Genomic DNA, 25,018 nt, shown 5'->3' on the forward strand with positions numbered 1-25,018 from the left:
TCCCTGTCCATATTTCATTGAATGGATGACTTAGGTGAAATGGAATGGAATCAAAGTGAACTCAAGTATTTTTCCTTCCTAGAGAAAAAATTAGTCTCAATGAACAAGTTGATAGCACATTAAAAATTCAGTCTCTGACTTTCCCAGGAAAAGGCTCAGTTCTTCCTAAGAAGAAACAGATGACTTGTTTTATTATCTCTGCTGCAGTTATGTTTCTCACCCTGACTATTGATATCAATCACAAGCATAGGGACTGTCAGATTTTTGTAGGTCAGTCGTATTGTAGTTCAACTTCACACAGTGTATATTCATAATATAACCGTACAGTACATGGTTCCTTCTCCTGGTGGGAAAAGTGTAACCTCATTAGACAGGTTTGGGATTTTGATTTTTTTGTTATGAGATGGTAGATATGGTCATTTGGAACATCAAAATTCCTCATGCATCCCTGTAATATCTAGTTTGGAAATTCATCAAAAGACAATATTATTTATCAAAATCATCAATTATTTGGTCTTAATGCTCTTTGAGAAGGGAGGTAGATGAAGGTGATTCCTCTCCTCAGTCATTAACACTAGAATGAAAGGGGTATTTGAACAAACAAATTCTGCAGGATGCTTGCACTTAACACTTCAAATAAACACCCATTTATTTGTGCCATTTATTTGCCACCACAAAATCCAAAGAAGTCTATGAGATCTGAATTATCTCTGATCCCTTCTTTGCTTGGTTTTGATAGAGAATGAGGGTATAAAAAAGAAAGAAAAAAAGGGGTAGCTAGGTGGCACAGTGGATAAAACACCAGCCCTGGATTCAGGAGGACCTGAGTTCAAATCCAGCCTCAGATACTTACTAGCTGTGTGACTCTGGGAAAGTCACTTAACCCTCCTTGCCCGGCAAAAGAAAAAAAGGAGAGAGAGAGAAGAGAATGAGGGCATGCATCCTACATAACCAGGAAAAAATTGAACCAGCATTTACCACTGTAATGTCGAGTTAACAACAGTAGGTTGTGGATACAGGATGACTGGGAGATCAGAAGAGGTGATGTAGGACCACGAGTATAGAGTAAAGAAAAAGTACAGGCTCATGGGCAGAGCTGGAAGTCAGGAACCAGGTGAACAACCTGGAGTAAAGGTTCACTTAAGTACTAATGATAAATAGTGGTCCATGAGCAAAGTTTGAAGGATTTGGTAAATGCTAAAAAAAAGTCCATATGAGCAATAGGTTGGGAATGTGGGGAGGCAGTAGGAGCATCAGGTCGCCTCAGGCAAGGTGGCATGGCCTGCAAGTGTGTTAAACAGTCTACTTTCTCCTACCAGAGAGGAAAGCTTTTGACCATTTGTTGTTCAGTCGTTTTTCAGTTGTGTCCAACTCTTCATGACCCTATTTGGGGTTTCCTTGGCAAAGATACTGGAGTAGTTTGACATTTCCTTCTCCAGCTCATTTGATAAGGAAACTGAGGCAGGGATAAATGACTTGCCCAGGGTCACATAGCTAGTATCTGAGGCCACATTTCAATTTAAGTCTTCCTGATTCCAGGCCTGGTGCTCTTCACTTCATCATCTAGCTGCCTATCCTTAAAGGCCCACTGTTTTAATGAAAAACCCTTCTAGAACGAATTAATATCTTTGGATGAAAGATGCTATGAAGATATAGGAAAACATTATATATTCAAAGAGAAAAGAGACAATGTCCTGATTTGAAATTAAAGATCAGCTGAAACCCATCAGTGAACATATATGGAGCTAATCACCAAATTCATTAAATGAAATTTTAATTTCCTGATACTGAACCATAGGTAGCATTTTAAAATCCATAACAAATAAGCTGCATTATTATTAAAGTAATTTGAAGACTACTTATAATTATAGCAGTGCAGAATTTCTTGGGAGATTCATACACTATTCAGTTTGAAAAGGATACGACATTGGGGTTACTGAGAAACATTCAATTCAAAGTCCTTGTACATGGCCAAGAATCAGCCAGGTGCAGTGATATACTCCTATAATTGCTGCTGCTGGGAGAGGCTGAGGTTGGTGGAGACAGAGGCTTGAGTCTGGAAATTCTGAGTTGCATGAGGCTATACTGAGCAGGCACCAGCACTGAGACCAGCAGCAATATGGTGAGCCCCTGAGAGGAGCTAGCCAGTACTGTAGATAGGGTGCCAAGGCCTGGAGTCAGGAAGACTCATCTTCCTGAGTTCAAATCTGGCCTCGGACACTTGATAGCTATGTGACCCTGGGCAAATCACTTAACCCTGTCTGCCTCAGTTTCCTCTTCTGCAAAATGAGCTGGAGAGGGAAATGGCAAGCCTCTCTGGTATCTTTCCCAAGAAAATCCCAAATGGGGTCATGAAGAGTTGGACATGACTGAAAAGACTGAACAACAACAGAGAACAGAGGACCTCTAGGCTGCTTAAGGAAGGGCAAATGGCCCAAACAGGAAAGACTGAGTAACAATTACTAAAAGGCAAATAGATGAAATGTGGTAAAAGAGAAAAATTACTGGCTTGGGTTTGGGCCACCAACTTTTACTAGGTGTCCTTGGACAAGCCCCCTTACCCCTAGGTCTCAGTTTTCTCATCTGTAAAACAAGGCACTTGAACCTGAATTGATCACAAGCGATCCTTCCTGGTCTAACATTCTCTGACTGCATAAGTTTTCTAATCTACTTTTAACATCAGTCTAAGGGGGGGAAAGCACCCCCATCTTCTATTCTCCAAAGAATTTCAGACAAAGAGAATATTTTCACAAATAGAATTTGTACCTGTAAATTCTTGGCATTTTTCTTTACATCTTCGGCAGTCACAGCAGAAGCTGGAGAGAGAAAAAAACACATTTTTTTTTCATTAAAATTAGCAACTAAAACCATTTTCACATTCATAAGAATTAAGCTAAAAAACTGAAACACCAATATTATTTCCTATGACACACCCCTGTTCTCTCTATTTTTTGGGTTGTTTATAAAAAACCAACAGTGTGGACAATCTGGCATTTAAGTAGCTGCATTGCTGCAGACGGGCACTTCTGTTTTCCTTTATCTCTGAACCTAAAATTATTCATTGATGTGAAGCCAACCCACCTTGGCTAAGAAAAAAAAATAAATCCTACACACACACACACACACACACACACACACACACACATACACCAAACAAGTATACCACTAAATTTACAAAACAAAATATAACATGCATATTTAAGTGATTAAAGCTGCACTAAGACTTTTGGGACACACTATGCAGTCATACTCAAATAATCACAAAAAGACTTTCATCTAAGAAATCTTTATTTCAATGCCTTCTTAACTGAACAGGAATTCTTCACACTACACAATGATAATATTCAAGCTCTCACTGACCCTGCCAGAAACTGGCATTCAATAGTGCTCCACCTGGAGCAAGCTTTCAGTCTTCTGGGACTATGGGGTTAGCAGGGCAGTCCAGTTACAGCTAACCAGCAATGAGAAAATAGTTAAGAAGGCCCTTAGCAGAGTGATACCAGGACAAAAGGAAGGGAATGAATTAAAAATTATTCCCCATTTAGAATGATGAAATAGTTTGAGTCAGAGCCCATAAATAGATAGAGATGCCCCTAGAGAAACATCCAGGCTCTGCATTAAAGAGAATCACTATGAAGACATTCAACTTATGTAAAATGCTTTGGGAAAAAAAGGAACCCAAATGAGAATTAAACAAAGAGTTAGGTAGGTAAAGGGAACAAGTAACACCTGAATTTCCTGATGTCTTTTTCCAGAAGCACTGCAGGTGATTTGCATAGTTCTGTTTTATCCTGCTAGAAAGCATTTCTACTCAGCTACAGCAATAGAGCAGATTTCAGTGGCCAGGTTAGTAGTAGGTGAAAGCTGGTCTTTTCTTCTGTCCCCCTCATGTCCTTTTTGCTCCCTTTTCTCTCTTCCAACTCCCTTTCTGTTGACATCTCCCTACTCCATTCTGATGTGCACTAGTTGATTTATGTCTGGTCGGATATTTACCACATCACATTTTAGTTTAAGAGAATAATCAGATAAAATCATTGTTCATACTAAGATGCAGTAAATTACTAACTGAATGATAGGAATTTATCAAGCAACTACTCTGGTGGGGATTACACTAAGGTCTAGGGATACAAAGGAAAAAAAAAAGAGTCCCTGCCCTTTAGAAGCTTACATTCTATTGGGAGAAACAACATGTACATATATATTTAAGTATACATGAAACCAAAATACAAGGTAGTGTCATTTTGTTGTTGCTGGTTGTTTTAGAAGAGGACCAAGGACATCACAGGTGATGTCTTGACTTGCGAATTGAATTGAAGTGAGGCAGAGCTGAGCAGTCATCAGCTTCACTCTCTCTTCCTGGGTTATTCTGAAAGGGAGGGAACCAGCACTTGGTATGGGGTTGCCAAAGAAAGATTTTGCTTGATGTTGCTTGATGACAGAAGCTGTTGCTTGAGTTGAAACCTAAAGGAAACAAGATCCTTTACAGAAGAGAGGGGATTGATGAGGAAGGAGAGGATTCGAGGCATGGGGGGCTGGCCATGCAAAAGCATTGGATGGAAGAAAGAGTATCAGAGAAACAAGAAGAGAACCAGTGTGATTGGACTATAGAGGGCTGGAAGAAGAGTACAGTAAACAGCAATGAACCTGGAGAGGTAGACTGAGGTCAGGTTATGAGGGGCTTTTTAAAAAACGGAGAAAAAAAGAAACTAATAAACAAAATTTCAAAATTAGGGAAAGAAGTAGTAAATAGGGTGAGGGAGTAGCTTGAAGGTAAAAGGAAGAGAGCTAGTGGGAAATGGGTTGCTTTAAATAGATTAAGCTAAAATAACAGGGGAAGAGGGAGATAAATCCAAATTTGAAAACAAAAGACAATATTAGAGACAAATGGAAGAAAACAGAAACCTCTCATAACATTACATTTAGATGGATTAAGAAATCCTTAAAAATTTTTTTTGAAAGTGACAGATTGCATAAGAAAAGCCCCAGGATCTGTTGCCTACAAGAAACATGTTGCTTTTTTTCCCCTAAAACATACACAGAATAAAAATGAGGGGCAAGGGGAGAACCTTATATTTTATCTTAGCAGCAGGAGGAAGCCACTGGTATTATTGAGTAAAGAAATAATAGAGTCAGACCTGCTTTCGGGAAGAATTATTTTGGCAGTGGACTAGAGCAGAGAGAGACTTGAGGCAAAGGGACCAATAAATTAGAAGGCTATTGAAATAATCCAAGCAAGAGGCAATGAATGCCTGAACTAAAGTAGTAGTTGTGTGGTTGTTTGTGTAGTGAGAAGGGAATATATGCTAGAATGACTGTGAAGGCACTTGATTGTATACAAGAAGTGAGGGGACAGTAAGGAGTTGAGGATAATGAAAAGGTTGAGTATTTAGGGGCAGTTGGGCGGCTGAAAAGATGTTTTAAATTCAGAAGAGGTTTGGGTTTGGGTGGAAAGAGTTGTGTTTTAGACAAGTTGAGGTGGAGATGGCTATGTATGACCATTCCATTTGGTAATCCAGGACTGAAGCTCAGAGAGAGAGACTAAGGCTCAACATATAAATAAATCAAGAAATCCTCTCTGCTGATGACACCCAGATTTATGGATGTAGGAGAGGATGAAATCATCAAATGAGAGTATACAGAAAGAAGCAGGACCCAGGACAGAGGCTTGGAGTATAGCCACAGTTAAGAAGCATATGTCAGCAAAAAAGACTGAAAAGGAAGTCAGACAGTCAGTGGAGAACCAGAACTTGAGGCAGCTAAGTGTCCCTATGTACAAAGCTCTGGGGTTGGAAGTCAGGAAAATCTGAATTCAAATTTGGCCTCAGACACTTCCTAGCTGTGTGACCCTAGATAAGTCGAAGCTCTGTTTGCTTCAGTTTCTCGAACTGTCAAATGGGGATAACAGCATCCACCTCAGAGGGTTGTCCTGAGGATCAAATGAGATAATATTTGTCAAACACTTGACATGGTGCCTAACACATAGTAGGTGTTATATAAATGCTTGTTCCCTCCAGTCCCCAGGATTATTGCATACTGTACTAAGGCTGTTACAGCTGTCAAGTCAATTTGCATTTTAACAAAGACAGGAAGCCTTTAGCCAAAATCATTTTTATTTGTAGAATTTCAGGTAATATAGACATTGTTATCCCTTTTTTCTGGATAAGGAAACAGAGGTTGAGAGAGATTATATGATTTGCTTATCACCTGGAAGGGACCTCAGAAGCTATCTAGTCCAACACTCTCATTTGACAGATGAATAAACTGAGGTTTAAGGGAGTTACATGACTTGCCTAAAGTCACATGGAAAGTAAATCAGGGAGATTTTTTTTTTATTCTTAGGGGCCAGAAGCACCTTCTCCTATATAACTGGGAGTCTCCTGATTTGCTGTCGTGGGGAATTTTGCATACTGAGAAGCCCAAGCCCAGCACATATCCAGTAGACTAGAGGAAGGGAAAGAGGAGTATTTAAGGGGTCATCAGGTTGTGTTGGAGACAAACTCATGATTGGCTTTGGGAAAGGGAGGAAGGGAGGGAGGGAGAGGGAGATTCAAACTCTACTCGATCAAACCACTCAAAACCTTGGGTTATTCCAGGATGCCCCTCCTCATTCTGGAGGCCACTGGAGTCAAGAAGTTCTGGGTTGTATGCTGCTTCTGTGTGTGACCCTGGAAGAGTTTCATAATCTTTTCACCCTCAGTTTCTTCATCTGTAAAGTGGAGATAATACAGAGTGTTTGGGACACCTCTAATACCTCATCATAGGGTTGTCGTGAGGCTCAAACAACACACACAACATATAGCTTTTCTTGTGTCATTGAGGGACTAGACTTATAACTTCATTAGTATAGGGAACTCCCAGGTAAGAGAATTCCCTCTACGAATGCAGGATGGCATCTTTTCTGCAATTAAAAGTCTTAAAAGAGTAGCCTAAAGCACTGAAAAGTTAAGTAGTTTACCCAGAGGCACACAGCCATAAACTGTGAGAAGGGTAACCAAAGCACAAGTCTTTCTAGCTTCAAAGCAGGCTCTCTATCCACTATGCCATGCTGCCTCCCATTATTATCATTAGGCTCCAAATTTTTTTAGCCTGATCAGACTAATATGTTGCTCTGTTTACTGAACTGTAAGAAAGGCAGAAGTAACTGTCTCATTTTACAAAAAGAAAAGGGAAAGGGAGAAGCCAACCCTAAATATGAAGGAGGCAGTAGCAAAATCTAAACGAGAACTTAAGTATTCAGAAGGAAGGGCTGCCAACCCAATATTGGACCTCTAATTAAAATCCTGTTTCTGATAACTTCCATTTTGGTGTCAGCATCTGATATAGAATGTTTGTTGCTATGGTTGTGGTTGTGGTCATAGTTGTGATTGTGGTGGTTTGTTGTTGTCGTTGTTCAGTCGTGTCCAACTCTTTGTGACCCTGTGGACAATATGACACCAACACTATCCATGGGGTTTTCTTGGTAAAGATACTAGAGTGATTTGCCATTTCCTTCTGCAGTGAATTAAGCAAACAGAGGTTAAGTGACTTGCCCAGGGTCACAGCAGCTAGTAAGTGTCTGAGGGCTGGATTTGAACATCTTCCTAACTCCAGAACCAGATCTCCATCTACTATCTATCTAGCTACCTAACTGTCTCTTACAGAATATTTACTTGTGCCCATTTATTAGGCATACTTATGATACCAGACTATCCTAAAAAGGTGTCATACATACAGTTAATAAACATACATGTTATATTGAAAATATATTGTAATGTGAACAACTTTGTTCAGCACCATAAATTACTTAAAGTTGGCTTTTCAAATATTGGGATGTTCTGCCAATTTGAAGCAGCTAAAGATGGTGGTTAATCAAATATTTGTTTCTCATTGACTTTGCTCCTTGACAAGATTTTTCAAGGGGTAACTGTAATTAAGATACTCCAAGTTCTCTGTATTAAATTTTCATCCTTAATAGGGAAATATAATTTTCTTAATTTAACATCCACAGTGATTCATCATCTTAAAACCCTTACTTCACTATCCAGCAGGTCAAGTTAGCCATAAAAGAAAGAACTGTCAATACAATATATAATTTGAGGTTTATCAAAGATGTGGGCTCAAAGCATGCAAGACCAGTATCTTTCTTGGAGTGGACTTGTATAAATTACTTGGCAAAATCCCATACAAATAGACAGTTCATTCTGTTATTATTTCCTTGATAATGCAACTATTTTATGGTGGTTTATAAAGAATAAAAAACTGGGTAACAATACAACGAATTTTCCAAATATTCCCCTTCATGATGAAATAATAGAGATAGCAATACCTCACTTAGAAAAGGCTTAACTTAGTCAAATAAAATTGCTTCTACCTAAAAATACCCATGCCTTTAACTGAAATATCCTTCCAAAAATGACTTTTACTTATTAGCAATTGACATCAACATGGATTAAAATTCAGAGAAGGAATTAAACAAAACTGTCCTTTCCTTTGTCCTTTTTTGCTGTGACTATAAAACATTGTCCTTCATTAAATTTAGAAATTGTCTAAAATCTAAAATAGTAGCATTAGTCATATCAAAGCTAGAGTACTCCCTAATATCTTTATCAAGATAGCCCTATGTAGTACTCTCTAATGCCATACAGTATTCTCTAATACTTTCTATAAAATCAAATACTGTATTTTTCTCCTGTTCAGAGAAGGCAAAAAAGAAAAAAAATTTTGGTCCTATGAGGACAAATGATTGCACAGGGTTACTGTTACCATACCAACGTTTAATGAGCTCTACCCTTATACTTCCTTAATCTAAATAAAATGTGAAAAGAGAGTGCAGTGTATTTTAAGAGTAGAGTGTACAAATGACTACAAATACATGTTAGCACTAACTCAAATAAAATCTCTTATTAAGCTTCTTGGATAAGCAACTGTTGCAAGTAGCAGGAAACAAATGTAACATTTAATAAATCACTTATAATATTCATCAGTTACAATAAAGCATATTTCACGTATAAGACTTTGTTCTTTAGGGATCCTTTGGACTAAGGCACTGATAAGCAAAAGTAAAGAAAAAACATAATTAAATTTCGTTCCACCTACTATGTTAGGTACTGACTAGGAAAATTATAGGGCAGCCAGGTGGCGCAGTGGATAGACTTCTGGGCCTGCAGTCAGGAAGATCTGAATTCAAATTGGACCTCTAATACTTACTAGCTGTGAGACCCTGGACAAGTCACTTCACCCTATTTGCCTTAGTTTCCTCATTTGTAAAATGAACTGGAGAAGGAAATGGTAAATCAGTCCAGTATCTTTGCCAAGAAAACCCCAAATGGGGTCATGAAGAGTTGGGCATAACTGAACACACAAGGAAGTTATAAGGATTATTTAATTGGACCAAATTATAATTTAAAAAATAAATTTCACTTTTTCCTATACTCACTTTGAATTCTGGGAAACTAAGGAGTTTGGATAACTGGTAAACTGGCGAACTATGCTTAATATGTAAATGAGGACAGACAATGAAAATAAGGGTTTCTTCTCATAATTTTAACTAAAGACCGCCCTAAAATACTAACACAACTAACCTTTGAAACTAATCAAATTTTTATGGATAAACTGGGACCAGTGTTTGACCTAGAGTTTAAGAACTCCTCTGTTAGGGCCAGAAGGTAGGAAGACTTGGGAGAGCAAGAGCAGGAAGCAACCCAGTCTTCCTCTTTCTTTTGCAAACCCTAACATACTATATAAATGTCAGGTTTTTTTATTATCTTTTAAACTATATTAGTTATCTTTTTTGTTCCATTGTAAATTCACCTGTACTTTGTAAAAAGTGGGATTTTTTCCTTCATATGTCTATTTTTGCTGTTTGCTTGATTTATATTCACAAGTTATTCTGATACTTCATTTTATAAATCAAATTAAATTCAAAGAAGCACTAGATTATGTTAATTAGCACTTTACCTTTCTCCTTGTCAACGTGATGGGGTCTTGGTGATTATCTGCCCTCCAGGAGAAGCAAAAAATAGACTTTTGCTGAAGCTCTGGGATCAAAGGTGGCCCTGAGAATGAGTCCACTCTTAGCACGTACTGGTTCCGTGCTGCTGTCAATGTCACAGGCACTTATTTTAGTGGTAGTTAGTGTCAAAGATGACTTTTTTAAAAGTTACTGAGGGGAGAGGATTGTATGGGGCCTTACTTTATGTCTTGTGACCTACTTAGAAGATACATTACTCAGAGCTATGTCAAAAAGCATCAGAGAGTCCAACACATGTGCTAGTTTCTTGCCTGTGTCTCCTTTCCCTAGAGTTTTCTAATTTTAATTCAATGTATTCTAAAGAGCACCTTAAACTCCAGGATACATAACCTCCACATCTTATTTTCTGGTAGACAATTATATGCTTTGAAGATAAACCAGGGCAACAGAGGGATTAAAAACCAGATGAAATGGTGGCCAGGCAACACTAATCTGTAATCCATGTCTCCTCTATCTCCTGACCCCCATCCTCCTGCACCAGATTCTCCCTCTTTCCCTCTCAGCCAATGTACACCTGCCCAAGAATGTCAGCAAGCCAGAATTGGCTTAGACCAAGGCAGGAGAAGCAAAGTCAAATTAGTTCCACCTTTCTATGCATATGAGAATCAGAAAAATTCCTTGGCTCCTAGCAACCAGGACAACAAGCATTTATTAAGCTCCTGTTATGGGCCACGCATTCTGCTATGCTCTGGGGAGAGAGAAAAGCAAAAGGCTTTCCCTGCTCTCAAGGAGCTCACAGTCTTCCGGGTGAGACAACATGCAAACAACTGCGTACAGGTAAGATACACACAGGAAAAATTGGAGATAATACACAGAGGAAAGGCACTGGCATTAAGAGGGAAAGGGAAATGCCTGAGCCTTGAAGGAAGCCAGATGGCAAAGATAGGAGAGAAAGAGTTCTGAGAATGGGGAACAGCCAGTGAAAATGCACAATGGAGAGGTAGAATGCCATGTTCCAGGTAGCCAGGGTCACTGGATCATACAGTATGTGAGACTAAGGTATAAGAAGACTAGAAAGACGGGAAGGGGCTAGATTATGAAAGACTGTGAACCCCAAACAAATGATTCTATATTTGATCATGGCAGTGATAGGAAGTACTGGAGTTTACTGAATGGTGGGAAAGGGGATTGACACTGTCAGACCTGAACTGTAGGAAAATCAATTTACCAATCAAGAACAAACAGAGTAGGGATCCCAACCAGAAGGCTAATACAATAATCCAAGTGTGAGATGGAGGGTCTGAACATTAAATTACAAGCACAGAGAATGAGAAAAAACCCCTAAAGCCTCAGTTCTCTCCCACTGTTCTAACATCTATGATTTTCCTTCTCCCATTCAAACATAAATCCCTTTCAAGTTCACTGGAATGTGCTAATGGATTTCAATTTTGAGGATAAGAAAAAAGAATGATTAGCATCAACTCTGAATAATTCATAATACATTTTTTTTTGTACAGTCCCTGTAGAATCATAGCTTAGTGGAAAAAGAGCCAACTCTGGAACAAGGATGATTCTGGTTCAAGTCCCACTAGTGACACATACTAGCCATGTGACCCCCCATTAAGTCACTTAACCTCTTAGTTCTCTAGCTGACTCACTAAGATGATCTGTTGCAGAGAAGGTGTCAACTTGCATTGGTAGAGGGAGTTTCCTCACCTGGGAGCTTTCTAAACTAAAGAAAGTACATATCCAATCTCTATCCCTAGCCTCATAAAGCAAAGAACACAAAATAAAATAAAATAAAGCAAAGAACACAAGACCAAGCATCATAAGACTTGAGTTCCAATGCTGACTCTATCACTAACTTGCTGAGTGACCCTAAACAAGTTGCTAACCCTCTCTGACTCAATATATCCATTTATAAAATGGGAATGATAACAAGTTGCTCTATGTCAAAGGGCTATTGTACAGAGAATATAAGAAAATGTATGTGAAGTACTTAGAAAAATGATGAAGTTCCATATCATTGATACATAAATACTATATTTATTCTCTAGCATTTATTCTACACAACTGCAAAATTTGCTTACTTGCCTTGGTAGCAAAACTTTCAACATCTCTCCCAGAACCAAAAGCCTGTTTTCTGGGGAAGGGAGCAGAATGATACAATGGCAGAGCACTGAGCCTGAAGTCAGACTTAGGTTCAGTACTCTCATTGAAGATATTTGCAGATGGAGGTAGACACTAGCAAGAACAGCACATTAGAATAATTAATCTAGCAATGGTACGCATAGTTTTGTTTTGTTTTTTTGATGGAACAAACATCCAACCTGAAGGCAAGAAATCTTGTGAGTAGGCTGTTCTAATACTCAAAGCAAAGAGTAGTAAGAACCCTGGGTGTTGCAGTAGGAAAAGAAAGGAGACTGCAGAAATTATCAGAATTATAAGGGAATTGGAAGAATAGTAACAGGAAGTCAAGGGAAAAAATATCAATAAAGAAAATGGTATCAAAAGATAATGAAGATGGGGCAGCTAGGTGGCGCAGTGGATAGAGCAGCAGCCCTGGATTCAGTAGGACCTGAGTTCAAATCCGGCCTCAGACACTTGACACTTACTAGCTGTGTGACCCTGGGCAAGTCACCTAACCCCAATTGCCTCACCATAAAAAAAGAAAAAGATAATGAAGACTAGAAAAATAAAATGCTGTTGTGTTTAAGATGGGTGGTGCAATGAATAGAGTCCTGGACCTGAAGTCAGAAAGACCTGGGTTCAAATCCTGCCTAAGAACTTGATTAGCTGTCTCCCTCTGGGCAAGTCCCCAAGCCTATGTCTGCCTTTGTTTCCACATCTGTTAAAATGAGGCAGGTTGGACTCAATGGTCTCTTCTAGTTCTAAATTGATGATGTTCTTAATGCCAACATACTAATAAGAACTCTCATTTCTAAAGGTTACACAGCTCAGGTCCCAGGCAGGCAGTAACAAAATAAAGTGATCAGCTGGGAGCCAGAAAATTCTTTTTCCCAACTCCAGGGGATCTTCATCACTGGTGACTTAGCCAGGCAGCAGGGTTGACAAAGAGGGCAACCTAAAAGCATGGGAGAATGGGGTAAAACAAGGGAGACAAGAAGTAGGACTTGGAAGAGAGGTCATGACCAAACTACTTCTTCCTTTAAACTCACTCTTGGCCCAACTTTGACCTCATTCCATCTGGAATTCACTGTCAGCAGGAAAATTAATTTATGCAAAATTTCATTTTATAATACACTCTTCAGAAAGGCATCTATCTACCCAATGCATCAAGGGGTAACAAGACTCAATGACAAAAAAAAGAAATATTTGAGTTTAAAGATGAGAACATGATGACCACATGTACTTTGCTTCTCTCATTTGAACCATGTTTAAGTCAATCACTATGCTTCTGGAAAAGGGTCAGCATCAGAAAATAAGGAAAAATTTCAATTCACAGATAGTGTGTTTAACATTTAAAACACTATTTTCAGAGGACTAGAGAATGAATTGACAGGTAAGTATAATTTTTTTTAAAGAGAGAGAGGCCCTATATTTCAAAATTTTCCTTAGTCAATTGTATATCAGAATCTGTGACTTGCACAATACAACATAAACTTACTGAAAATACTAGCACAATATAAGTATGCTCTCACTTAAAAAAATTCAAACTAAAAAATTGATGAGTTGGAAGATAATTATTTGTAATACACTTCCACTAAAGTTCTACTTTAATATTCCATCATGCTATAATAATAATAATAACTAATATTTATATGGTACTTTATGGTTTGCAAAGTGTTTTATGAATATTACCTCATTTGATCCTCAAAACAATCCTGGGAGGTAGGTATTATTATTATCCCCATTTCACAGATGAGGAAACTGAAGCAGACAGAGGTTAAGTGACTTACTCAGGTTCAAACAACTAGGAAGCATCTGAAACTGGATTTGAACTCAGATCATCCTGACTACAAGTGCAGTGTTCCCTCCATTGTGTAACATTGCTGCCTAGGTGTTGGGTATGTATGGTATGAAAGTGACCCTGGGTTCTCAAAGTCTATGGTATCAGAACCTGAGTTCTGGCAGGTTCTACCAAGCTGGGACAGCTCAGCAAACAAACCCAGAAAAAGAAAGACAGTCCCAGCAACATACCCAGCTAAGTTTGCAAAGGCGTGTCACCAGATAGCTGGTCACTAGGTGACAGTTATTTCTTTGACCCCAACAATTCATGAAACTATCTTCAAAGGCACTGAAACACTGTAATAGAGGGAGTGCCTACAACCATGAAATCACAGATCTTTTGAAATACTGGAGTGTGTTCATTACCCAATTAAAGCATTTAAAAGTAATTTTCTACCTACAAATCACTGCAAGCTGATTGTAATAGTAAGTTCCCCTAGATCAGTTACAATTAGGTTCGATTTATTTTTTTTTTAAAGTAAACCTACAGGGGCAGCTAGGTGGCGCAGTGGATAGAGCACTGGCCCTGGAGTCAGGAGTACCTGAGTTCAAATCCAGCCTTAGACACTTAACACACACTTACTAGCTGTGTGACCCTGGGCAAGTCACTTAACTCCAATTGCCTCACTAAAAAAAAAAAACACAAACAAAAGTAAACCTACAAACAACATTCTGGGAACATGAATATTACACACAATATAGTTTATAAATGTGTACATATACAAATACACACATATATACATACATATACATGCATGCACACGCATGAATGCAAGGTTTTAAAAGCACGGTCCTATAACATATACACAATTTGAGACTTCCAACTAATCTTACAAACTTTGACTCAGTCAATTTCCAACTCCTTGTCAGGGCAAATAGGCCACCACATTTTACAGATGGAATGAAGTAAATAAATACCCAAGTAGTAAAATGGCTTGTTCGTTGTCCAAAATGATAGTGGCCTCAAACCCAAAGGACTATTATGTGGAATGCTTATTCTGCTCAGCTCCCTAGGGAAAATGAGCCTAGCTCACCTGACTGCTGAGTCCCTGGCAGAGATCACCATCTCCTGAGGACCTCTATCCATGCTCAAATTAGCCCTAGCTCACTGAATCTCTAGACAGCTTCCCTCCATGAGAGTACCCTTCCTTCTCACACCCTGCCTCACCTTTCAGCCTGCTCTTTATGTATTGTCTTTTCCCATTAGGAGGTAAGTTCCTTGAGAGTAGGCACCATCTTGTCTTATTTGTATCCCCAGGACTTAGCACAGTTCCTAGCATATAGTGAGTGCAGAATAAATGCTCCATCTATCTAAAATTAATGGAAGGGCTAATAGATGGAAGTTACAGGGACATAGAATTTGGTTAACTATGAAGAAAAATGTAGACAACTAGTTGGCATAGTGGACAGAGTACTGTATTTGCACTGAGGAAAACCTGAAAACCCACTTTTGACATTTACTACTGTGTGACCCTGAGCAAGTTCCTTAACCAATCTCAGTCTCAGTTTTCCCATTTGTAAAATGGATATAACACCTACATCATAAGATTTTTGTAAAGATCAAATAAGATGATGCGTGGAAAGCATTTAGAAAACCTTAAAGCAACTATACATAATTTCTACCTATTGAACAACTCATGAGATATTAAATTCCTGTCAACACTGATGTTTAAGGATGGATAATTGCTTTCAAGAATACTGTAGGTCAATCAACTAACAAACATTTTTAAGTGCCTACTATGTGACTGAGGCCTTGTGCTAGGCACTAAGGAGACAGATCCAAAAAAAGATGAGATTTCCCCACTGGTCAAGGAGGTGGATTTAATAACTGTTAAGATTTTATTTCCCTAACATGATAATGAATCAGCAGAGAAAGTAGAAAACAGATTCAAAAGTCAGAACAGCCAATCCACAGCACTCACTTTAGAAGGACAGAATTTCAAGAGCAGAGCCCCTCTGCACAGCTGATTTCCCTCCTTGAGAGCAAACGCCACTGAGACCAGATTTCTTATTTTCAACAGCCTTTAGAGGAGTAAACATGAGATTAAGATACTATGCTTTCTGGGGCAGCTAGGTGGCTCAGTGGATAAAGCACTGGCCCTGAATTCAGGAGTACCTGAGTTCAAATCCAGTCTCTGATACTTGACACTAGCTGTATGACCCTGGGCAAGTCACTTAACCCTCATTGCATGCAAAAAAAAAAAAAAGATACTATGCTTTCCCTTTTACAAAATCAATTCCTTTTATTTTCAAAGGAAATGAAATAGAAAGATTACATGCAACCAGCAGTCATCATTAAATATTCATGGACTTGACTCCTATTGAGCCTTACTGGGGATTCAGAGAATCTAAGGATTGTAAGGAATCCCAAGCCACAGATATACAAGAATCACCTTTAAAAACACCCCCAACTAGTGGGAATTCAACCCTCTGCCTAGGACCTGGATAAGATCTTGAAGGAAGAACCCCCACCCTGCCTTGAAGCTCTTCATTCCATTTGGGGATAACTCTGCTTGTCAGAAGATTCCTTATGCCTAAGGTGAATCTCCCTCTGAAATCCCCAGCCACTATATTGGCAGGTCTGCTCTCTGGCACTGAAAATGAACAAGTTAAATCCCCAACAGACCTTCAGATACTTGAAGACAGCTATCAAGTTTCCCCTGGCTTTTCGCTTCTCGATAAAAGAACTCAGGTTCCTTCAACCATACCTCTAAGTACGGCACAAGGCTATGGGCCTTTACCCTCCTGGATGCTTTCCAACTTTCCGGACCTAAAGACAGATGTGGCCTCACCAAGGCAAGGTACAGCGGGGCTATTACCTCCCTTGTTCCAGGCCCTATGCCTTTAAATGTGGTCTAACACATTATTAACTTTTTTGGCTGTCATATGTTGATTGTGTGAGGTCAAATGCAGTAATTTCACATCTAAATATGCATTTATTAGAGAGTATAGCATTCAACCATTTATACTGTCATGGAGACCTTTGTTTTTTGTTTTTTTTCCCAAGACTTGCTCATCTGATAGCCTATTCTTTTTTTTGTGTGTGTGAGCCTATTCTTCTAAAAGGATCACAGAATTTTAGAGTTGGAAAGGAGCTCAGAAATCATCTGGTGCAAACTGCACAAGTTATAGTGGATTCCCACTACATTTTTGACATGTGACCAACAATGAGTACAAACCCACTGCCTCCTTACAGCCAGCCTAAATCTTCCTCCTGGCGACGTGAACCCACTTCTCCAAAACAGTGCTCTCTAATGCTGAGAAGGACCCATCTTATCCCTCTTCTACCCCTTAAATACTTGAAGACAACTACTATATTTTCTCCAAGTTTTCTCTTCTCCAAGTTAAACATCTCCAGTTCCCTAAGTCTGCCATTTTCTAGTCTCATGTTCCTTTTCTAGATACTCTCCAGCTTATCAATGTTCTTCCTAAAATGTCATGGCCAGACCTGAACACAAAATTCTAGATACGGACTACCCAAGGTGGAGTACAGAAGAACTGACTTCTCTTTATTCCTGGAAGTTATTTGCTTTGTTCACTATCATTTATCAATTTAATAATTCATACTGAGCTTTCAGCCCCCTAATCCTCCAAGACCTTTTTTAGTAAAACTGCTCTCTAAATGTGCCTCTCCCATACTGCACTTATGAAGCAGAAGTTTTAAATACACTTAGAAAGCTTTATATTTATTCCTATTAAATTTCCTCTTATTTGAGTCAACCCAGTGTTCCAGGCTAGGATATACTTCTATATATATATATTTTTAGGATATACTTCTACATAATTAAAACTTGAAGGGCTTCAAGGAGCCAAATACACACTGGCTTGAGATTCCCAATCTAAATCTACTCAAAAAGGGCTTTAGGGGCAGCTAGGTGGCGCAGTAGATAAAGCACCTGCCTTGGATTCAAGAGGACCTGAGTTCAAATCCAGCCTCAGACACTTGACACTTACTAGCTGTGTGACCCTGGGCAAGTCACTTAACCCCAAATGCCTCACCAAAAAAATAAAATAAAAATTTTTTTTAAATTAAAAAAGTGTGTGTGGGGTGGGGGGGGACAGGTAGGTGGCTCAGTGGAAAAAGCACTGGTCTTGGATTCAGGAGGACCTGAGTTCAAATCCAGCCTCGGACACTTGATACTAGCTGTGTGACCTTGGGTAAGTTACTTAACCCTCATTGCCCCACAAAATTTTTTTTAAAAGGGCTTTAAACTGAAAGCATCAAGAAGACTACCAATGTTTTATATAAATATATATATATATATATGTATATCCACCCCAGATACTATCCAGAGAAAAGCCAATAAAGACAATCTAAAAATAAGCAGGAGAGAAATTTTCTTTTAAAAAGAAACTAATAACAAAACACAGAGATTCAGATGTCTATGCCAAAACCTACAACGTAACAAACAAGGGGAGCTAGAAAGTCTAATGCAAAGGCCAATGTGACCTTGTAAACATCACTAAGATATGATGGGATGCCCACCATGACTAGAGGAAGGCACCCTAAGAGTACATTTTACTCAAAAGGAAAAGGACAGGTAAAAATTGTGTGGGTTGGAATAGGAGAGGAAGAAGGCTAGCCTTGTATATCAATTAATCAATTGAGAATATATTAAGCTCTTACTATATGCTAAGTACTGAAGATGTAAGTGCCAAGAATAAATTATATCAAGAAGATATTGAAATATAAAGAAATTCAGAAACGAGGAGGGGGAAGATTCTGGAATATATTTGGGTGAAGATAATGGATATAGAAACACGCAATACTGTCATCAGAGTGTATTACAGATTGCCTAAGCAGAAAGAGGAAATGGATGAAAAGTTTGGGAAACAACAAAAACAGCACAGAGGCATGATATATTAGTAATGGGAGATTTCAGTGATGGAAGATTTCTGTTATCCAGACATCCATCTATGGGCAAATGCTTCTCTCACCCCTCTTCCCCTTCCTTTTCCTGTTCCTCTCTCTTTACCCCTTCCCCCTGCCAGAAGCATAAACAGCTTATCATTTCTTGATTTGATAGAAGGATAACTTCATTCTTCAAAAGGTAAAGGAACCAATAAAGAAAAAAAATATATATATATATATATATTTTCTGGATCTGATTCTCAATAATAATAAATAACTGGCCACTGTGGTGGAAATGTTGGGAACTTGGATGAAGTTGCCATCATAGAATCTGTGATAGATGAGAGGAATGCTGGGCATAGTTAGACACGTACCCAAGATTTTAAGAAAGAAGATTTCAAAGGGTTCAAAGAGAGAACAGATAGGAACCTAAGATCTAACATTCAATGGGTAAAGTTACCCCAGGAAGAATGGGAAACTAAAGAATGAAATCACATCATGGATTTAGAGCTAGAAGGGGCATTAGAGGCTCCTGAATCCAAACCTCTCAGATATAGAGTGGTCATGCAATTTGCCTAGGGTCTGAGACAGAATTTGAACCCAGTTCCTCCTGACTATAAGTCTAGAGCCTTATCCATCAAGATTCACAGAAAATTACACATTTCAGTCAAACTGGCTTACTTGCTGTTCTCTGACCTTGACATTCAACCTCTCTGTCTTTGTATAACCTGTTTCCCATCCCTGGTATGTACTCTTTAGTGATCTCTGCCTCTTAGAATCACCTACTTCCTTAAAGGCTGAAATCAGGTGCTATCTTATGCTAGAAGCATTCCCATAAGCCCCTCATTGCTACTGCTCATCCCATCCTTAAATTATCTTGTTTGCTTTTCTGTTTATTTCTTGTATTCTTCCCTCCCAGCCACCCAGTAGAATGTTAGTTTGCTGAGGGAAGGGACCCTTTTTCACCTGTCTTTTTTATCCTCAGAGCCTTGCAAAGTGCCTTTCATAGTTTGTGCTTATTAAAAACTACTTAGATTGAACTCAACTAACTGAAGTTCCAAAATGTTTCTACAGAATATAGAAACAAGAGGACTGAGTCATAGTAAGAATGAATAGCTTCAGAGAAGATAGAGCTCAAAGTAAACTAAAGCCAGTGAACTTGAGGTAAAAAGAAGGGGTTTAAAGCTCTTTGGAGTTAAAGGGGAAGATCAAAGATGAGCCAGGATGGGACAATAATGGGGAGGGAAAGCCTTCAAAGAGGAGGAAGGGCTACTTAACTTTTATTTTGCTTCTGTCTTCTCTACTAAGCAGACAGATCTTTGAACAGAAAAGAGCAGAACAAAAACGGCCAGTGGAGAATCGTTATTAAAGATAAGTAAGGAAATAATGGGAGTATCTGTCCTTTGATGAATCCAAGTCACCAAACTCAGAAGAGTTATGATCTAGGGTAGTGGAAGAATTGGCAGACATCATAACTATGCCACTCATGGCCAGGGATCCTTCAAAAATCCTGGAGAACAAGAAAGGTACCAGAAGATTGGAGAAGGGCAAAAGGCCAAACTGAATGAGAATGCAGTCGGCAAACTCTAGGTTAGTGAGCTTGACTTCTAGTCCTAAAAAAATTCTGGAATGCATTATTAAAGGTATGGTTGGTAAACATTTAGAGAAAGAAGCTGTAATCACAATGGGAAAGCTTGACTTTATCGAGAATAGGTCATTCTATATGGCCAAAGGGCTATGAGACTGTGCATACTCTTTGACCCAGTAATATCACTACTAGGTTTGTATCCCAAAGAGATCATAGAAGAGGGAAAAGGACCCACATGTACAAAAATATTTATAGCTGCTCTCTTTGTGGTGGCAAAGAATTGGAAATCGAGGGAATGCCCATCAATTGGGGAATGGCTAAACAAGTTGTGATATACGAATGTAATGGAAATATTACTGTGCTGTAAGAAACAATGAGCAGGAAGACTTCAGAGAAACCTGGAAGGACTTACATGAACTGATGCTAAGTGAGATGAGCAGAACCAGGAGAACATTGTACACAGTAACAGCAACATTGTGTTATAATCAACTGTGACAGACTTGGCTCTTCTCAGCAGTCCAATGATCCAAAACAATTTCAAATAACTCATGATAGAAAATGTTCTCCACATCCAGAAAAAAGAACTGTGAATTCTGAATGCGAATTGAACCATACTGCTTCTACTTTTTGGCTGTTTATTTTTTCTTTTTTGAGGTTTTTCCCATGTTCTAATTCTCCTTTCACAATATGAGTAATGCAGAAATATGTTTAATGTGATTATACACATATAACCCATATCAGATTGCTTTCTGTCCTGGGGAGGGGGGGAGGGAAGGGAGGGGGGGAGAAAAATTTGGAACTAAAAAATCCTATGAAAACAAATATTGAAAACTATCTTTACATGTAACTGGGAAATAATAAAATACTCTTATGATTTTTTTTTAAAGAAGAAGAACAGGTCATTCTAGATCAAATGGCTTTAACATGGGTCTATAGATAGGTTTCCAGAAATCTGAGAATTTGGATAAGAAAAAAAATATTTCTTTGTTTTCACTAACTTGTAACTGGAATTTAATATTTCCTTTAATTATTTAAAAACATTATTCTGAGAAGGGACTACCAAAGAAGTTCACAAAAAAAGAGTTAAGAACCTCTGTTCTAGGCTCGCCTAATTTTCTTTTTTGTTGGGGTCACTGGATAATAGGAATGTTGTAGGTATAATTTTATTTTATTAAATATTTTACACAGGCTTTCATTCTATTCTTGTGGAAAAGATGGAGAGAAGTGGGCTAGACAACAGTATTGTTAGATGTATTCAGAATAGGTTGAATAGTCTGACCCAAAAGAACAGTTATTAATGTTTCAATGTCAGTTCAGAAGGAGGTCTCTATTGGAATACCCTAAGGATTTGTACTTAGTCCTGAGCTGTTTAACATTTTAGTCAATGACATGAATAAATGTATTGATGGCATGCCTATCAAATCTGCAGACACACAACACTAAGAAGAATAGTTAACACACTGGATGACAGGCTCCATTAAAGGTCTTGAATGGATAGAACACTTGACCAAAACTAATAAGATGAATTATTAGGAATGGATATAAACATTTTACATTTGGGTTTAAAAAAAAAATCAAGATGGGAGATGCATGGTTACAATAATTTGTCTGAAAAGGGCCTGGAGGGTTTCATATTGTACTCGAAATGCGAGTCAACTATGTGATATGACTGACAAAAAATCTGGTGTAATTTTAGGTTGCATTGAGAGAGACATAATGCCCAAGACTAGGAAGGTGACAGCCCCACCATACTCTCCCCTGTTCAGACCATATCTGGAGCAACGAGTTCAGTTCTGGGTACCAGGTTTTAAGAAAGATATAAGTTGGAGAGAGTCCTAAAAGGAAACCCAGAAGGTAAAGGATGGATTAATGAAACTGGGGATTTTTAGCCTGAGGAAGAGAAGACTTGAAGAGAATATGACAGTAGATTTCAAGTATTTCAAGGATTGTCACCTGGAATTAAATTGGCTCCATTTGGCCCCAGAAAGCTAATACCAACTGATGTTGTGAAAAGAAAAAAAAATAAGCTTGATATAAGAAAAAAACCTTTCAAATAATTAGAGCTTTCCAAAATTAGAAGGGGCTGGCTCGAGAAGTAGTGGGTTCCAGGGGGAGCTAGGTGGCACAGTGGATAAAGCACTGGCCCTGGATTCAGGAAGACCTGAGTTCAAATTTGACCTCAGACACTTGACCCTTACTGCTCACTTAACCCTCACTGCCACCCCCCAAAAAAAGTAGTGGGTTCCTTTCTTTCCATTTGAGATTTTCAAGCAGCCTGGATGCCCTCTTGTTGGACTGAAGAGATTTTTGTTCAGCAATGAGGTGAACTAGATGACCTCTAAGGTGCTTTCCAAGTCTGATTCTATAAAAGCCTGAACTACAAGCCACAGGTACTGACCGAACAAAGGACTATTCTCTGCTCAGTTATCTACTCATCACTTGGGGCCTTGGACAGGTCATTTGCTTCTCTGTACCTCATTCACTTTAGAAACTAAGTACAATAATTTATCCTCTAGCTCCCTGGAATGTTGTGAAGATTAATTTGATGTAATATATAAAGAGCCTAGAGCTTCTTGCAGAAAAGCAAGATAACTAAAATATATTATCATTTGAGTTCCATGAAATATTCCTTTAGGAGGGGAAATTAGTCATATCCCTAGAAGAACATAACATTGTTGCATTTTGTGAGGGTGAAAACCAGTTGGAGATTAATTATTTTAATAAGAAGGTTAATAAATTTTAATCTCATTTAATGGTACTTTTAATCATTCTTCTGTCAAAACCGGCAGCTTTACTTAGTAATCACTTAGATAAAAGACTATTTTTTTTTCCTACTGTGTCTACCACGAACCATTTTGTAAACATACATTTTGAGCGAAAGCTTAAATCATTTTGCTCTGGCTAAAACTTGGAAATAGTATTAAGATAAATACTGCTCCTATTTATAAATTGTTTACATTTTCTAGTAGTTCAGTTCAGTATTTATAACTATTAAGTTATCTCATGATTTCTAATTGCATACCTTTCTCCATTGGGGCATCTCAATCGAGCCAATGGTAAGGCATAAAGAAAGGAAGGCAGGCAGGCAGGCAAGAAAGAAGGAAAGAAGGAAGGAAGGAAGGAAGGAAGGAAGGAAGGAAGGAAGGAAGGAAGGAAGGAAGGAAGGAAGGAAGGAAGGAAGGAAGGAAGGAAGGAAGGAAGGAAGGAAGGAAGGAAGGAAGGAAGGAAGGAAGGAAGGAAGGATTTTTTAAGCACCTACTATGCGCCAGGCATATGGTAAGCACTTTACTAGTATTATCTCATGTGATCCTCAAAACAACCCTTTGAGGTAGGTGCTATTATGATCTCCATTTTACAGCTGAGGAAACAGTGGCATGTAAAGGTTAAGTGACTTTCCCAGGGTCATAGAACTACTAAGCATCTGAGGCCAAATCTGAATTCACATCTTCCTGATTCCAGGTCCAGCATTCTATCCACAGTACCACTTAAGCTACCAATAGAAGGAAAGCTAGTACCTTTTATTTTATCATTAACACTCTGGAACAGACAAGCTTCTTTGTCACTTCAGATTTGAAATTCCCATAAATCCTATGGCCTATAAATCCATTCCATCATATATGAAGTACTTCAGTTTTTTAAATTCCCCAAAATTTCCTTTCCTCTGAAATGCCTAAAGAACAGCAATTAGGCCACACTTAAAGAGCTTTTGTTTATAGCTGCTGTATCAATCAATACTAAATGTACTAGAAATTAAAATACCTTAGTTTTTATTGCTGAGACCCCCTGAAAAGGTCTTGAAGACTGACACATTTTGAGAACCAGTTTGAGAAGAAACTGGTGTCTCTTATAGCTTCCATTGTTCTTATTCTGCTTCTCCATCACTCCATTCCAATACACAGAAATTAGCCTGTCTCCTGTGAGGTAAGCACAATTTTAGCAAAACATTTAAGACCATTCAAAACCATTAGGGCTGTTCTCTCTCTTTTCTAAAATCTTCTATCAACTGCTGACTGGACCCTTTATTTGAGACTTACTTGCTGCCCTCTCTGTTGGCTACTTCTTTCTGTTTGTCCTATAATATAACCAGATTATAAACTCCTAGAAGCCAGTTATCTTACAACTGAATGTATCCCCCATCATCTAGTATATATTTGGGATCAATATTTGTTCACTGATTGATTTCATCTGAGAGACAAGAAAAACATCAAGCAGCAAGTGGACAAACACAAATCAGATCTCTAGGGCACACCAATGGAGATCTTCTGAGATGACACTGAACCATTAAAGACTATTCTTTGGGTGGGTCTAACCTGTCTTGAGTCCACCTGACTAGAACATCACACCACCTTTTCCATGTGAATAATAATGATAGATAAGAATAGTTAATATTAATAATAGCATAGACATTAGTTAATATTAATAATAACAACAGATAAGAATAGTTTAGAGATCAGGAAACCCAGTTCCAAAGTGTAATGAAAAGGCAAAAAGAAGCCCAGTGGATTTGGAATTGGAATCAGAAGACCTGATTTTGAATCTCAGCTCTGCTACCCATGTGACCTTGGGCGAATCACTACACTTTTCTTTGTCTCAATTTCTTCATTTCTTAAGTGAGCAGATTGAACTACATGATCTCCAACATCCAGGAGTGTGCTGGAGC

The 25,018-nt window shown here is 38.5% G+C and overlaps 1 protein-coding gene across 1 annotated transcript in view; it reads right to left on the reverse strand.

Moving 5' to 3' along the window:
* The window catches only part of B3GLCT (beta 3-glucosyltransferase), a 134,016-nt gene that overhangs the window by 104,737 nt on the left and 4,261 nt on the right, over positions 1-25,018 (reverse strand). The window contains 1 exon segment of the mRNA XM_043998031.1: positions 2,767-2,816. Coding sequence (XP_043853966.1) covers positions 2,767-2,816 — 50 coding nt within the window.

This window comes from Dromiciops gliroides, chromosome 3 (assembly GCF_019393635.1).
Source record: "Dromiciops gliroides isolate mDroGli1 chromosome 3, mDroGli1.pri, whole genome shotgun sequence".
Taxonomy (NCBI): domain Eukaryota; kingdom Metazoa; phylum Chordata; class Mammalia; order Microbiotheria; family Microbiotheriidae; genus Dromiciops; species Dromiciops gliroides.